This window comes from Salmo trutta, chromosome 13, assembly GCF_901001165.1.
Source record: "Salmo trutta chromosome 13, fSalTru1.1, whole genome shotgun sequence".
Classification (NCBI taxonomy): Eukaryota; Metazoa; Chordata; class Actinopteri; order Salmoniformes; family Salmonidae; genus Salmo; species Salmo trutta.
In genome coordinates, this window is record NC_042969.1 from 14,907,169 (window position 1) to 14,922,570 (window position 15,402).

General features: G+C 41.7%; 1 protein-coding gene across 5 annotated transcripts in view; it reads left to right on the forward strand.

Moving 5' to 3' along the window:
- The first annotated feature begins 3,212 nt into the window (after positions 1-3,212).
- The window catches only part of LOC115205280 (fibroblast growth factor 13), a 195,874-nt gene continuing 183,684 nt past the window's right edge, over positions 3,213-15,402 (forward strand). The window contains exons 1-3 of one of the 5 annotated variants that reach the window (XM_029771077.1): positions 3,213-3,646; positions 5,309-5,336; positions 6,683-6,851. In XM_029771077.1, coding sequence (XP_029626937.1) covers positions 6,803-6,851 — 49 coding nt within the window. In that variant the 5' untranslated portion in view covers positions 3,213-3,646; positions 5,309-5,336; positions 6,683-6,802. Of the gene's footprint in view, positions 3,647-5,150; positions 5,337-5,879; positions 6,398-6,682; positions 6,852-15,402 lie in introns of those variants that run through there. The other 4 variants (XM_029771079.1, XM_029771078.1, XM_029771076.1 and 1 more) reach the window with 4 other exon arrangements.

Sequence of the window (15,402 nt, forward strand, 5' to 3'; positions counted from 1 at the left end):
ATTGGCTCAAAGGCAGGCAGATGAAAAATCCAAATAGTACCAGTAAAGTTTGAAGAAACATGTCAAACACGATGTTTAAAATTAATCCTCAGGTTGTTTTTAGTCATAATAATCAATAATATTTCGACCGGACAATAGCTTCGTCAATATAAAAAAACAAGAAAGGCGCGCACCAAACAGCTCTGGGGACTTTCCACTATCCACTCACTCAGTGTGGTCTTACTCCCTCATTTTTCAGAATACAAGCCTGAAGCAATTTCTAAAGACTGTTGACATCTAGTGGAAGCCATAGGAAGTGCAATTTGAGTCTTAAGTCAATGGATACTGTATTGGCATTCAATAGAAAACTACAAACATAAAAAAATCCCACTTCCTGGATGGATTTTTCTCAGGTTTTCGCCAGCCATATCAGTTCTGTTATACTCACAGACATTATTTTAACTGTTTTAGAAACTTTAGAGTGTTTTCTATCCAATTATATGCATATCCTAGCTTCTGGGCCTGAGTAACAGGCAGGTTACTTTGGGCACACTTTCCATCCGGAGGTGAATACTCTGCCCCTACCCAAGAGAGGTTAACTTATGATTCCCTGAACTGACATGTCATGGAATACTATGATGGTTAGTGGGTGAAGGTCAGGGAAGGGCTTTACATCAACACATGGATAACTGTCGCTCCCTGGAATACCATCTGTCCATCCCTTCAGCAAGGACAGGCGGCGCTCCAAGGGCATTCACTCGTGGACACACCTTAATAAACTGACCAATCTAATAACAGTGTTCTACTGTAATGTTCACTCACTCCAATTGGGCTCTAACCGGAAGGTCCCCGTGTAGGACGGGTTAGTGACAGATGACAATGGGTGGCTGTGTGTGTGTGTAGGGGTGGATATTTTGGCTCAGGATTGACGGTGCATTTTCCTGACCCAAGCTGACACGATGGAACGAAAACCTAGCATGACGCTTGAGTATGGGTGAACAAACACTGTGGCTTGGAAGGGACACGTGACAGTTACATGAGCGACAGTATATAATGTAGTGTTTCATGGTTCTGATGGAGTCTCCCCTCTACACAGGGACAGAGAGAGGAGAAGGAGAGAGGCCTTGCTCTGAAAGGTCAGAGGGCGTGCAGCCAGGCAGCACAGCTCATGGACACAGCACGAACACCACCCAGTGACATTTACAAGCACAGGAACAAAGGCTGTAGGCTGCTGAGTAAGCACTCCATGTCACCAACTACTTATTGACTCCTACTAAAAGGTTCACTATAGTTTCTCCGGGGTCATTAACTGGTTATACAGATGGGATAGTGTAGCAGCGTAGCGTGAATAAACAGAAGTCTGTTATAAATGATGTATAATTGACTTTAAAACGTTTACCACTGACATTAAATCGTTCCACTTTCACCCCCCCCCCCCCCCACTTCTCAGTTCACCATCTGTATTTGGTTTATTAGAAATAACCTCATTGGTGGTGTCTGGCCAGTGTCCTAGACATAGAAGTTAGTGTCTGTCTGGATAACACAATACAGAACAATACACAATACATCCACAGTCTCTCTCTCTAACACGGCTCTGGGTTATATCATCAGAATCTCAGCATCACAGTATTCTCATGCGCCTGGGTTCTGGGACCTCGTGTCTTTGTTGGTTAAATAGGAGCAGCTGTGTGCTAGTCCTGTGGGTAGGGAATGTGTGAAAGGCTATGTTTGGACTTGAGGAACAAGTGATACAGTAGGAACCTGCAGAGCCAAATACGCACTCGAGGGACTTCATTAACCTGCAGACACATTATTAAATGTTCTCTCTCATTCTTCAATTGCACCACCAAACAGACTGTGAAAGGGTAACGTTGGAGATGCATGTGACTATTGACAAAGATGACAGGTTGAAGGTTCATCATTTTCAACTAGTTAGGAGTGTTGTATTGTACCAGGTAACCAATGGTCCTGTAGAGACATGTATTTGTCCAGGGCCCTAGGCTGTGGGTTAACTGAGTAATAGTGGTCTCTTGTATTGACACATCCAGTCCTTGACCTCATGACATTATTCAGGACCACGGTAACCTGTCTTACCCCTGGCTAACGGAGTGTGGGCAGATCCTGTTGATCCCGAGTCTCCATATCTGTGTCTCTGCTCAGACAGCCAGGATGGGAGAATAATCACCATAGGTATGACCTCTCTCTCTCTGTTTCAGCGAATACTAATAAGGAACCAGCTGTATCAAACCTCCGAGGGACCATATTCTGATGGGCATGACAACAGGAATCTCATCACCACTGCTACCTTCAAGTACTAGGCTAATAACACCCCCACTATGCTTATCTGGTCCACGCTGTTGGCCTGGGATGTTAGGCTTTTCCCTGGTCTCCCCTGAAGAGAGTCCTATTATGGATCAATGTGAATTAGGTTAGTTTCTGGAAACAGTGACCCAGCATGCTAAGGGTTCATTTGGGGAATTGTGACACACAGGGGTAGGCTCATGTATCACAAACAAACAAACATTGATATTGATATTGGTTATCAAGACAGAGCTAAACAAGTGTACACTTCACTTCGTCTCCAACAAAACTATTAGTATTACTTCATGTGACAGGTGTGATACTGTATGGAACTTCTCATGGCCTTTGAGTCAGGGAGCAGAGAGCAGTTACTCAGTGGACTTACCCTCATTACAACCTGTGCTGTGCGTCATGCAGCTGAGCTGGTGGCCTGCTTTTCAGCTTCCTGATGGGGGGAGGCCTGTGACAAAAAAACAAAACACTCATGGCAGCAAGTAATATCTTGGCTGGGATTTTGCAAGTAGGAAAAGGATAGAGAAAAATGGGCCAAACCCAATCACAAACCATCCTCAAACAGAAGGCCATGTCTATAAACAACAAGAGCTGGCTAAAATAATGTTTTTTTAAGGTATTTCCACACAGTATTTTCTGATCTTATTTGCCTTTTGTCTAGACTGCTCTTTATTGTTTAGAGTACACTCAAGGTTTATTTTCAGCGTTAATGTTTTTTATTTTTGTTATTTATTTTTGTTATTTATTTTTGTTATTTTAGATGTCAACTAAAAACAATGTAATAATGAAAGAATGAAAAATACATATTACATTATTGAAATGTGGCAGGGTCTATATCGGCCAGTTAGCGCTATTCTTCCCTCCCAGAGGCAGAAGGGAAGCTCAGGTCGACATCGGCATATACAGTCGGTAGTACTTTAAATAACTTGACAGACTTGAGGATGAGCAAAGAAAGCTGAAAAGGTGTCCAGTTTCCACACATTTTCAACAACAAAAAAACGGTATAGATCCTGTAACCGTCAACCGCAGCGTTTTTTTCCAGCCAGGCTAGGTGATGTGACACAACGCATGCAGGGGTCGACCTAGGACCGTACTTCGTACTTCTACGTCTTGACACAAGCTAGAGCGGGACAAGTTAGTGTTACGAGGCAATGTTGCTCGGTTTGTTTATCGAACAGTTCGGGATTTTGCGCCTAGAGCTTTCGATTTGATTAACACACATTGTGGTCGTCTGTCTAGGAGGACTGAATGCACATTTTACACGTGTTAAATGAGGTTTGAACGCTGACCTTAACTGTTTCTATGTTGATTTTCTCATCTTCCACCGCCAAGGCTATAATTCACTCAGCATAAGGTAAGGGCGCAGTTTCTGCATGATGACTGTTCTCATCTAATTCAAGACAAAACACTCCCACTTTATAACAAAATGTCACTTAAATTACGTAGGCCTAATTACAGCCTAATTATTTTGGCAGGTAGACTGTGTCGTGATTGCAGCTATAGGTAGTAAGGAAACTTTTTTCAAAATGTTTTAGAAACCCCAATGAGATAATCATAAATGAGGTGCTGTTGAGTTGTTTGCAGATCTTAAACATTAAAAACAAGCAACATACTGTATAAATTGAGTTTATTAGACTATCAGTGCATGTAATCTTTGTTATGAAATCAAACATTTAAAATTGTAGACAGCCACATTACCATGGCTTTTGGCATTGTGATAGCCTACAGAAGTTTGGCGCGGTGTAATTGGCCCAGTGACCAGTGGCGGTTCTAGACCATTTCAACTGGGGGGGCCAAGCTGGGGCCAGTTACATTAAATGTTATTGTTGTCATATCATTTTCTTCACTGTATTGCAGGCATTAGCAGGCAAAAGACCATGTTCATAATCATTAGTGTTCCGCGTTGCCACTGTCTAATAACGGATGTAAAAAAAGATAGCAAAAATGAGTTATGTAAAAATTATTTCATACTCCACATTTAGGGGGGCCACAAGGGGGTCCAAGATTGTCACGCCCCCCCCCCCCTCCAGTGACAGGAATGCCATAACAAACATGTGTTTCCATAATTCCGTTAGTTAATCCACTGTCTTGCGAATATATATGTTGTTGATGTATACATTGGTACTGAGGGCTTCAGCCTAGAGCGTTTCGTTCCCTGGGGTCTTTGTACCAACGAGATTCACTTTCGTGTTGCGTAAAATAGTGCTTCCTGAAGTTATTTGTGTCTATTTGTCTACTATTTATTTTCTATTGATTATGATTGTAAAATTTCAAAAATGTTTTGTTGCACCTGCTGCTATATGATTGATCGAATTAGTCAACAACCAACTAGACAACTAAAGGTAATTATAACTTCACTGGACTCAAGCATATTCATGTGAATAAAGGTGCAGCCAATTATAATTATGCGTGCATTGGCATCTCTCCTAAAACAGTATTTCTCCCAGATATCGACATGTACACTAGGCCTATTGGCTAATGTTTGCCTTTCCCTGTGTATCTGTCAGCACCACTAGCGGTTCTGGGGGGGGGGGGGGGCAGTGCCCCTGTGACAACAATTTTGGACCCTCTTGTGGCCCCCCTAAATGTGGAGTATGAAATCATTTTTACATAACTAATTTTTGCTATCTTTATTTTTTTACATCCGTTATTAGACAGTGGCAACGATGATGATTATGAACATGGTATTTTGCCTGCTAATGCCTGCAATGCAGTGAAGAAAACGATATGACAACAATAACGTCTAATGTAACTGGCCCCTCTAACAGTACAACTGGCCCCAGCTTGGCCCCCCCAGTTGAAATGGTCTAGAACCGCCACTGGTCAGCGCAGCAAAACGTAAAGGTTTTTAAAGGCACCAATTTTGAAACGGAATAACCTATTAAAGCAATATCTTGCATGCAGACTTTCCTGTTTATTTATCCGTTAACATCTAGAACTTTGGGTGAATGTTTACGCATTCACTTCAGACATATTGTGTAGGCAAGTGCTCTGACATTCGTTTTCGATTCAACAGTTTCTGCTTCGCCATCCCGCGTATCAAGGTGAGTTATTTATTTTAGTGGCTTGAGACTTGCTCCACTTTCCGTGGACTCCTACTTATGAACTATATGCTTGCGTGGACTACTTTTGACTAGACATCTAATACTGTAAGTTATCAGCTTAATTGGCTGGTCTGTGACAATGTATGTCAACGATATTTTACATGAAGAGCGTCTGTTTCGGGCTGTTGTTTCGGTAATTGCCACTTGTGCGTAAAATTCTAGCCTAAGTAACACAATGTTTAGCCAAAGCTTATTTACTTTCTTAGTCACGGAATTGTTTCTACTTTTACATATGATTCCAATAGCATGTGGCTAACCATAATATCATGTCATGTATTTATATCGTGAAAGTTGGTTAGGCTATGTGTAGGCTATTGGTTTCCTTCAGACTGTTTTATAAGTAAACACTAGCATACAACAAGTGAACAATTGAATATATGGCTCTTGTCAATGCTGCTTAATCTGCTGCCCGGCCGCTCTTCTTGATTCTACAGTAGGCTACTTGACGGGCTGGTCGACACCGCTACTCCAACGCGCGCGTTTAGTGCAACGGTGGATCGAAGCGGACTTTAAACAATTGATTTCCATGCCCTAAATGCATTGCTTTTATAAAACGCATAGAGCTAAACGTAACACCATATGCACAGTCGATTATGTTAGGGATGGAATACAGCGCTCACTTTGTGGACCCTGTTGATCTGTGTGCTATTTGCCCGCGTGTTAGATGCCTTAGAAGAGCTCGTGTTGAATAGAATAGTCACTATATATAGGCTTCCAGAAAGCCAGGTTTCGTCGGTTGTTGTGGATGGAATTTGCGGAGAGTCGATGTGTAGACGACTGCTCATTAGAGGTAATCTTAATTTGATGCCCTTTCCGTTTTTCTCTGACGTCGGCTGACACGCGCTTAGAAGCCTTGCATTTATTTTCGTAGTTTTTTGGTCAGTTCCTTTGTCACAGCCGACGAGGTGGTTCTTTTCGCATGCAGCATAGCGGTATTCCGGTTGGAAGCGTTTTTCTTTATCAATGTGCATTGATGTAGCAGAAAACGTGGAGGAGATAAGGTAAGAAAAGATAGTATTCAAACGCTTTTACGATGGTAATGGTCCATGGATACAACGGCGTTTCTTTACCAATTTTCCAGATGCGCTTTTGTGAACTCAATTGTGTAGGCTATGTGATTAGAATGTATCAATAACTGGATTCATCCATTGATAGCCTGCGCCATACATGGAATCATAATAGCATCACAGGTTTGCTTTGTTTGGAGTCCTCTCTTGAATAAAACTTGTTTGATAAAATTGGAATCTTAAAAAGACTAATTGCACTGTTTTCTAATTGTCTAACAGAACCCTTATCTCAGCACCTGGTACCCTTGGAAAGGATTTAATTGAAGAAACTGTCTGCAAGCGATTGAAAGTATTTCCATTCTTGTCTAAATCGGGAATTACACGTCCAAACTGGGATCTATGAGCGGAAAAGTGGCGAAGCCAAAAGAAGATAAGGATGCTTCCAAGGGTAAGAATCGAGCCTTGCAATGCACAGATTGCTGCCCCTAAATCACTGGTTTAAAGCGACCGTGCGCTCATTCATCTCCCACACATCCTCTGCTCGCCCTTAGAGATTTCTGAAAACAATAGTTAGGCCAGCTACTGAGTGGCGCGTCATAACACCGGAGATGTGTCTAGCTGGTCTCGTTTTAGACCCGACCTGTAGCCATCTTGCAATTAGCACATGTTATAACCTAATTATTACGCATATACTGTATACCATTTATTTATTTCATTATTTAAACAATAAATATCTGCAAATAATAATCAATTCATATAAAACCAAAAACCACAACAAAAATCAAAGTGCATGTAGTGCATTTTAATGAGCATTGGTCAACCTACATGAAGAATGATCGTGCTGTCGCTTTAACGTGATGGCGGTGAACAACAATGTCACTGGCATCCAGTTGAAATGTCCCCTTGTTGTTCCTTCTTGCACCTTTTACGCGGGTTTGCATTTGCCAAGCTCTCAACATCACATCCTAATCATACACAGCAGTGTTCCATGCCAAGTGATGACGTGGGCACACCATTTGTTTTGGTAGCTCGTGCGCTAATGACTTATTGCGTGAAAAATTGCCTCTGCATGTCTCTAGAAAAGCATCGGTTCGTCGGGATGTAAACTGGCGAACCATTGCCATGGAGACAAAGGGTTGCCAGAGAAACCTCTGCGAGATAAATCTGTGCGCGTTCTACATCGAGGTTGTGAGCGACATTTTTCCCGATGGCACGCACAGGCTTTTATCCCTTTGTTTTGATTGATTGCGTATTTTGTCAATTGAGGCAATCAATGGCAAGGCAACCCATCAAAACAGAATCTAACAGATGGAAACTGACAAAGAGGCAGTCAATGTGGAGTCATATCCAATTACAAAATAATTTATTCAGGATTATTCTGCTTTATATTAGTAGGCTATTTTGAATCTATCAATAGCCTTTGATTCCATTGAAAGGAATGTTTCTTTTGATTATCTGCATATTCAAATTGTATTATGATTAAAGCAAATATTATATTTCAATTATAACCACTACCTTCCCTGGTTGTCATGTTTCCTCCTTTATTTGGTAAATACTGGGTTATTCAACCTAAACAGATATACGTTTCAATCTGTTGACATCACATATTGTTGGTTTCAATGCATGTCTAATAGACTATATTCCAAACATGTTATTCTGTGAAATCTCTCCAGCTCCAGAGCATGGATCTTTTTCTTTGTCCTCAAATTATTTGGTTCCTTTTTTTGTTGTTGTTCAGAGCATTGCTTTATTATTTGCCAGGGTAAATTGGACTTGCAGGCTAATGCAGTTGACTTGTGCATGCTTTCACTCATTGAGATGTTTTCACCTCAAGTTACCACTGCACTTTCCAGACGCCTAGGTCTGTGTTGAATCCCATTATACATCAGAGGTGGTTAGATTAATTCAGGTTTTAATTAACTTAATTTTAGTTTAGCCTCAGACACTAACCAGCACTTACAGAGGATGAGTGAACGATCTACTAGGCATATAGCACTAGGTTTTAGAGATGCCAATAGTTGCCCATATGGTAGAGATGCCAATAGTTGCCCATATGGTAGAGATGCCAATAGTTGCCCATATGGTAGAGATGCCAATAGTTGTCCATATGGTAGAGATGCCAATAGTTGCCCATATGGCCATCGCTTTTTATTAACCGTCTTTGGAGTTAAGCTTTGGATCAATTCCACTGCTCTTTTTAAGAACAATATGGGATTGAAGGAAGGGATTTAAACCCTGGAAATAATGAAATGAATTTCCAGCCTTAGATTAATCCCTATGCTTGCATAACAGTGGGACAACATGTTAGCACATGTCACCAAAAGCTTTGACTCTTGGTGTTTAAGGGCTCGATTCAATCCGCAGCGTTTAAGAACCGCGTTATAGCCGCGACTGAAATGTAAAAGTAATTGACGATTGAGCCCACATATGCAACGTTTACCGTGAATGCAGTGTCTGCGAATGCGGGAACATTGCATTTAAATTTCAATCGCGCGCATCTTCAGCACTACGGATTAAATTGAGCCCCCATGAAAGAAATGATATCCGTTCTCTGTGCGTTGGCTCACTCAGTGAAAGGCCATGTTCATATGATTGGAGCACATCCTGTTCTAGCACATTTGATTACAGAACGGCAGAGAGCGAACAGTCCCAGGCAGGGATACAGCCGCCTTCCAGTATCAAGGCAGGCAAATGATTTTGTGTTAGCCTCCACACGCCCCGGTGAGCCTGAATTGGTGCGTCAAAGCCCCATGACATAGCCGCTATATCCCGGCCTTAACCATAGCATCCCAGAGCCTGGGAAATCGATGACCTTAGACCCTCTTTTCTGGTCTTCTGACAAAGTCTCTTGGGATTGTATGTGTTGTGGGTTTGGGAACAGCCTAATACAGCAAAAAGCCCAAGTTCCAATTCATAATGGACAATGAAGTTGTATTCTTCTCCATAAAGCACTCATCAAAGTGTAACATAGTACTTTCTCTCTCCCAGGCTTCTTTGGGGCCTGCATTTTTATAGACTGACCTCTTGGGTTGTGTCTGTCAGTCAGACAGTGGATTCATGGCCTATCCATGCTGAGCAGAAGGCATAAGTCTTGCATATTTGCTGCCATATCAATTCAGCCGACCAGCCACATTGGCCAATCAATAAATGACCAGAGGAGTGGGAGTTTGGAGTCACTCTTCCCATCTCTTCCCTGCGCTACTGTGACACCTGCTAAACTCTGGCTAAACAACACTGCCTACAGTATCATTACCGTCTTTTGATCTAGTAGCTGGCTGGCTCTCTCGGAAGCCCACTTTACATAGGATGGGGTCGATTTCAGGAAAAGACAATGGAGGAGATTAGAATAGTGCCTAAAGTGTCTTGTGGTCTTTTACACCACATCACCATGATGTGGTTCTGTTATTAACTCAACACTGCGTTTGGGGGATGTCATGGAGCTTAATCACCAACCAGGCACTGAGAAGTGATCCTTTAGTACAGTATATGCGCAGTATAGCATTTTATCAAAATACTAAAATAGCCTTGAACTTACCTTCTAAGTTATTGGCACTGTTGATAAAGATGAGCAAAAAAGACTATAAAATAAATACAAATGCTGAGCTGTATGCTTAGAAAAGTGCTCTGAGAAAGAGATTTTGTTTAAGAAGTCATATTTTTTTTAACGACTCACGTCAAAGTCAAACAAATTTCAATCTGCATTAAACATTCCATTTTTTTAAAGTTAAAATGCATCAAATGAGGATGATTTCTGTATTTAAAAAGTTGCATATCTTGAAAACTTGATTGATGACAAGCAAAACATTTTTTGGACTATGTCAGCAATGGACTAATGAAACAAATACCAAAATATTGTTTTTGGGTGGAATTTTCCTTTGAAGCAACTGTATTGTGACCTTGCATGGCTTCTTGTTTCACTTTGGTATAAAAACGAGGTAACACTGATGTTAAAACCACACAATGAGGAAAGGCAAAAAACGAAGAGAGACAAATGGATGTTGACCTTCATAAATCCAACAATGGGTACAGAAAAATGTGCCAAAAAATAAATATACCATTTACTGCTATTAGGGGAATAGTGAAGGAGTTTAAAACCATGGGAAAAATGGGAAACTTGCTTGAAAAGGATGCATCCAAGGGCCACAGTTGGAGAATTACAGAACTTGGTCGCATCTTGGGATCCCCAAGTCTCTAAATATACAATTGGACGCAACCTCCATGCCAATAGGCTCCTCGGAAGGGTTGGCAGAAAAAAAACTTTATTTAGAGCAACCAACAAATGTAAATGAGTTTGCTAAACACACTTGGATTGGAACCAGGTGTTATTGTCAGATGAGTCAAAATAGATATTTTTGGCCCCACAAATCAGTGGAGGATTTGGGGTTGAAAGAAGGATGCATATGCAGAAAATAACCTTGCTGTTTTGCTTCCACTGGTCCTGGGGCCCTTGTTAAGGTCAACATCATCATGAACTTGACCAAGTACCAGGACATTTTAGAGAAAAACCTGGTTGCCAGGATGTTGAAACTTGGCTGCAAGTGGATCTTCCAACAATACAATGACCCCGAGCACACATCAAAATCCACAAAGAAATGGTTATTTGACCACAAAATCAATATTTTGCAATGGCCATCTCAGTCTTCGGACTCGAACCCCATTGAAAACCTGTGGTTTGAATTGAAGAGGGCAGTCCATAAGAGCAGATCTAAGGATATCGAGGATCTTGAAATATTCTGTATGGAGGAATGGTCTAGGATTCCTCCCAATGTGTTCTCCCATCTCATGAAAAACTGTTTGGCAAAAAAAGGCTAAATAAATAAATATATACAGTTGAAGTTGGAAGTTTACATACACCTTAGCCAAATACATTTAAACTCAGTTTTTCACAATTCCTGACATTTAATTCTATAAAAAATTCCCTGTCACCGTGAGGCCCATGGGGCGGCGCACAATTGGCCCAGCGTCGTCCAGGTTAGGGAGGGTTTGGTCGGCAGGGATATCCTTGTCTCATCGCGTACTAGCGACTCCTGTGGCGGGCCGGGCGCAGTGCACGCTGACCAGGTCGCCAGGTGTACGGTGTTTCCTCCGACACATTGGTGCGGCTGCCTTCCGGGTTGGATGTGCATTGTGTCAAGAAGCAGTGCGGCTTGGTTGGGTTGTGTTTCGGAGGACGCATGGCTCTCGACGTTCGCCTCTCCCGAGTCCGTACGGGAATTGCAGCGATGAGACAAGACAGTAACTATTACCAATTGGATACCACGAAATTGGGGAGAAAAAGGGGTAAAATAAATAAAATAGAAATTCCTTGTCTTAGATCAGTTAGGATCACCACTTTATTTTAAGAATGTGAAATGTCAGAATAATAGTAGATAGAATTATTTATTTCAGCTTTTATTTATTTCATCACATTCCCAGTGGGTCAGAAGTTTACATACACTCAATTAGTATTTGGTAGCATTGCCTTTAAATTGTTTAACTTGGGTCAAACGTTTCAGGTAGCCTTCCACAAGCTTCCCACAATAAGTTGGGTACATTTTGGCCCATTCCTCCTGACAGAGCTGGTGTAACTGAGTCAGGTTTGTAGGCTTCCTTGCTTGCACATGCTTTTTCAATTCTGCCCACAAATTTTCTATGGGATTGAGGTCAGGGCTTTGTGATGGCCACTCCAATACCTTGACTTTGTTGTCCTTAAGCCATTTTGCCACAACTTTGGAAGTATGCTTGGGGTCATTGTCCATTTGGAAGACCCATTTGCGACCAAGCTTTAACTTCCTGACTGATGTCTTGAGATGTTGCTTCAATAAATCCACATCATTTTCCTACCTCATGATACCGTCTATTTTGTGAAGTGCACCAGTCCCTGCTGCAGCAAAGCACCCCCACAACATGATGCTGCTAACCATGTGCTTTACGGTTGCGATGGTGTTCTTCGACTTGCAAGCCTCCCCCTTTTTCCTCCAAACATAACGATGGTCATTATGGCCAGAAAGTTTTATTTTTGTTTCAGCAGACCAAAGGACATTTCTCCAAATAGTACGATCTTTGTCCCCATGTGCAGTTGCAAACCGTGGTCTGGCTTTTTTATGGCGGTTTTGGAGCAGTGGCTTCTTCCTTGCTGAGCGGCCTTTCAGGTTATGTCGATATAGGACTCGTTTTACTGTGGATATAGATACTTTTGTACCTATTTCCTCCAGCATCTTCACAAGGTCCTTTGCTGTTGTTCTGGAATTGATTTGCACTTTTCGCACCAAAGTACGTTCATCTCTAGGAGACAGAACGCGTCTCCTTCCTTAGCGGTATGACGGCTGGTTGGTCCCATGGTGTTTATACTTGCGTAGTATTGTTTGTACAGATGAACGTGGTACCTTCAGGCATTTGGAAATTGCTCCCAAGGATGAACCAGACTTGTGCAGGTCTACAATTTTTTTTCTGAGGTCTAGGTGGATTTCTTTACATTTTCCCATAATGTCAAGCAAAGAGGCACTGAGTTTGAAGGTAGGCCTTGAAATACATCCACAGGTACACCTCCAATTTTCTAAAATGATGTCAATTAGCCTATCAGAAGCTTCTAAAGCCATGACATAATTTGCTGGAATTTTCCAAGCTGTTTAAAGGCACAGTCAACTTAGTGTATGTAAACTTCTGACCCACTGGAATTGTGATAGTGAATTATAAGTGAAAAAATCTGTCTGTAAACAATTGTTGGAGAAATTACTTGTCATGCACAAAGTAGATGTCCTAACCGACTTACCACATCTATAGTGTGTTAACAAGACATTTGGGAAGTGGTTGAAAAAATAGTTTTAATGACTCCAACCTAAATGTATGTAAACTTCCGACTTCAGCTGTATATTACTTCTTAAACAAAATCTCTTTCTCTGAGGAATTGTATTAGTATAAACTAATTTTATTTGTAAGAAAATGTAGCATACTATATAGCTCAGTATTTGTATATTTTTTTTTATACAGTCTTTTTCCCTCATCCCCTTTATCAAGGGTGCCAATCATTTTGGAGGTGACTGTTTATCACTCACTCCTAAAATACTGTACTTCTTTACCCTGCAATCATTAAAGAAAAGTAAAGCGTGTAAAGTTGCAAGTCTGTAGGTCTGTTAGGTGAAGAGTTGAGGGTTAAGGGCTTTTTGATGTGACAGTGTAAAATCCCTGCAAAGTGAATACAGCCGCAATCACCTTCACTCATAGCTTTTATATACACCAGCCTGGCCATATAATAGCACATACAGTACCAGTCAAAAGTTTGGACACACCGACTCATTCAAGGGTTTTCATTTATTTTTACTATTTTCTACATTGTAGAATAATAGTGAAGACATCAAAACTATGAAATAACACATATGGAATCATGTAGTAACCAAAAAAGTGTTAAAGAAAATCAAAATATGTTTAAATTTTAGGTTCTTCATAGTAGCCACCCTTTGCCTAGATTGCACAGTCTTAGTTTTCACTCAACCAGTTTCATGAGGAATGCTTTTCCAACAGTCTTGAAGGAGTTCCCACATATGCTGAGCACTTGTTGGCTGCTTTTCCTTCACTCAGCGGTCCAACTCATTCCAAACCATCTCAATCAGATTAAGGCCAGGTCATCTGATGCAACACCATCACTCTCCTTCTTGGTCAAATAGCCCTTACACAGCCTGGAGGTGTGTTTTGGGTCATTGTCCTGTTGAAAAACAAATGATATTCCCACTAAGTGCAAACCAGATGGGATTGGTGTATCACTTCAGAATTCTGTGGTAGCCATGCTGGTTAAGTCTGCCTTGAATTCTAAATAAATTACTGATAGCGCCACCAGCAAAGCACCATCACACCTCCTCCTCCTCCTCCTCTATGCTTCACGGTGAGAACCACACATGCAGAGATCATCCGTTCACCTACTCTGCGTCTCACAAAGACACGGCGGTTGGAAACAAAAATCTCAAAGTTGGACTCATCAGACTAAGGGACAGATTTCCACCGGTCTAATGTCCATTGCTCGTGTTTTTTGGCCAAGCAAGTCTCTTCTTCTTATTGGTGTCCTTTAGTAGTGGTTTCTTTGCAGCAATTCGACCATGAAGGCCTGATTCACGCAGTCTCCTCTGAACAGTTGATGTTGAGATGTGTCTGTTACTTGAACTCTGTGAAGCATTTATCTGCTAAATGACTTAAATGTAAATGTAAATTTGGGCTGCAATCTGAGATGCAGTAAACTCTAATGAACTCTGCAGCAGAGGTAACTCTGGATCTTCCCTTCCTGTGGCGGTCCTCATGAGAGCCTTGCTGGTTTTTGTGACTGCACTTGAAGAAACTTTTAAAGTTCTTGACATTTTCCGTAATTATGGACTGTCATTTTTCTTTGCTTATTTGAGCTATTCTTGCCATAATATGGACTTGGTCTTTTATCAAATAGGACTGTCTTGTGTATACTACCCCTACCTTGTCACAGCACAACTGATTGGCTCAAAGCTAAGCTAAGGATCCTGGGACTAAATACCTCCCTCTACAACTGGATCCTGGACTTCCTGACGGGTCGTCCCCAGGTGGTGAGGGTAGGTAGCAACACATCTGCCATGCTGATCCTCAACACTGGAGCTCCACAGTGGTGCGTGCTCAGTCCCCTCCTGTACTTCCTTTTCACCCACGACTCCAACACCATCATTAAGTTTTCAGACGACACAACAGTGGTAGGCCTGATCACAGACAACGACGAGACAGCCTATAGGGAGGAGGTCAGAGACCTGGCTGTGTGGTGCCAGAATAACAACCTATCCCTCAACGTAGCCTAGACTAAGGAGATGATTGTGGACTACAGGAAAAGGAGGACCAAGCACGCCCCCATTCTCATCGACGGGGCTGTAGAGGAGCAGGTTGAGAGCTTCAAGTTCCTCGGTGTCCACATCAACAACAAACTAGAATGTTCCAAACACACCAAGACAGTTGTGAAGAGGGCACGACAAAGCTTATTCCCCCTCAGGAGACTAAAAAGATTTGGCCTGGGTCCT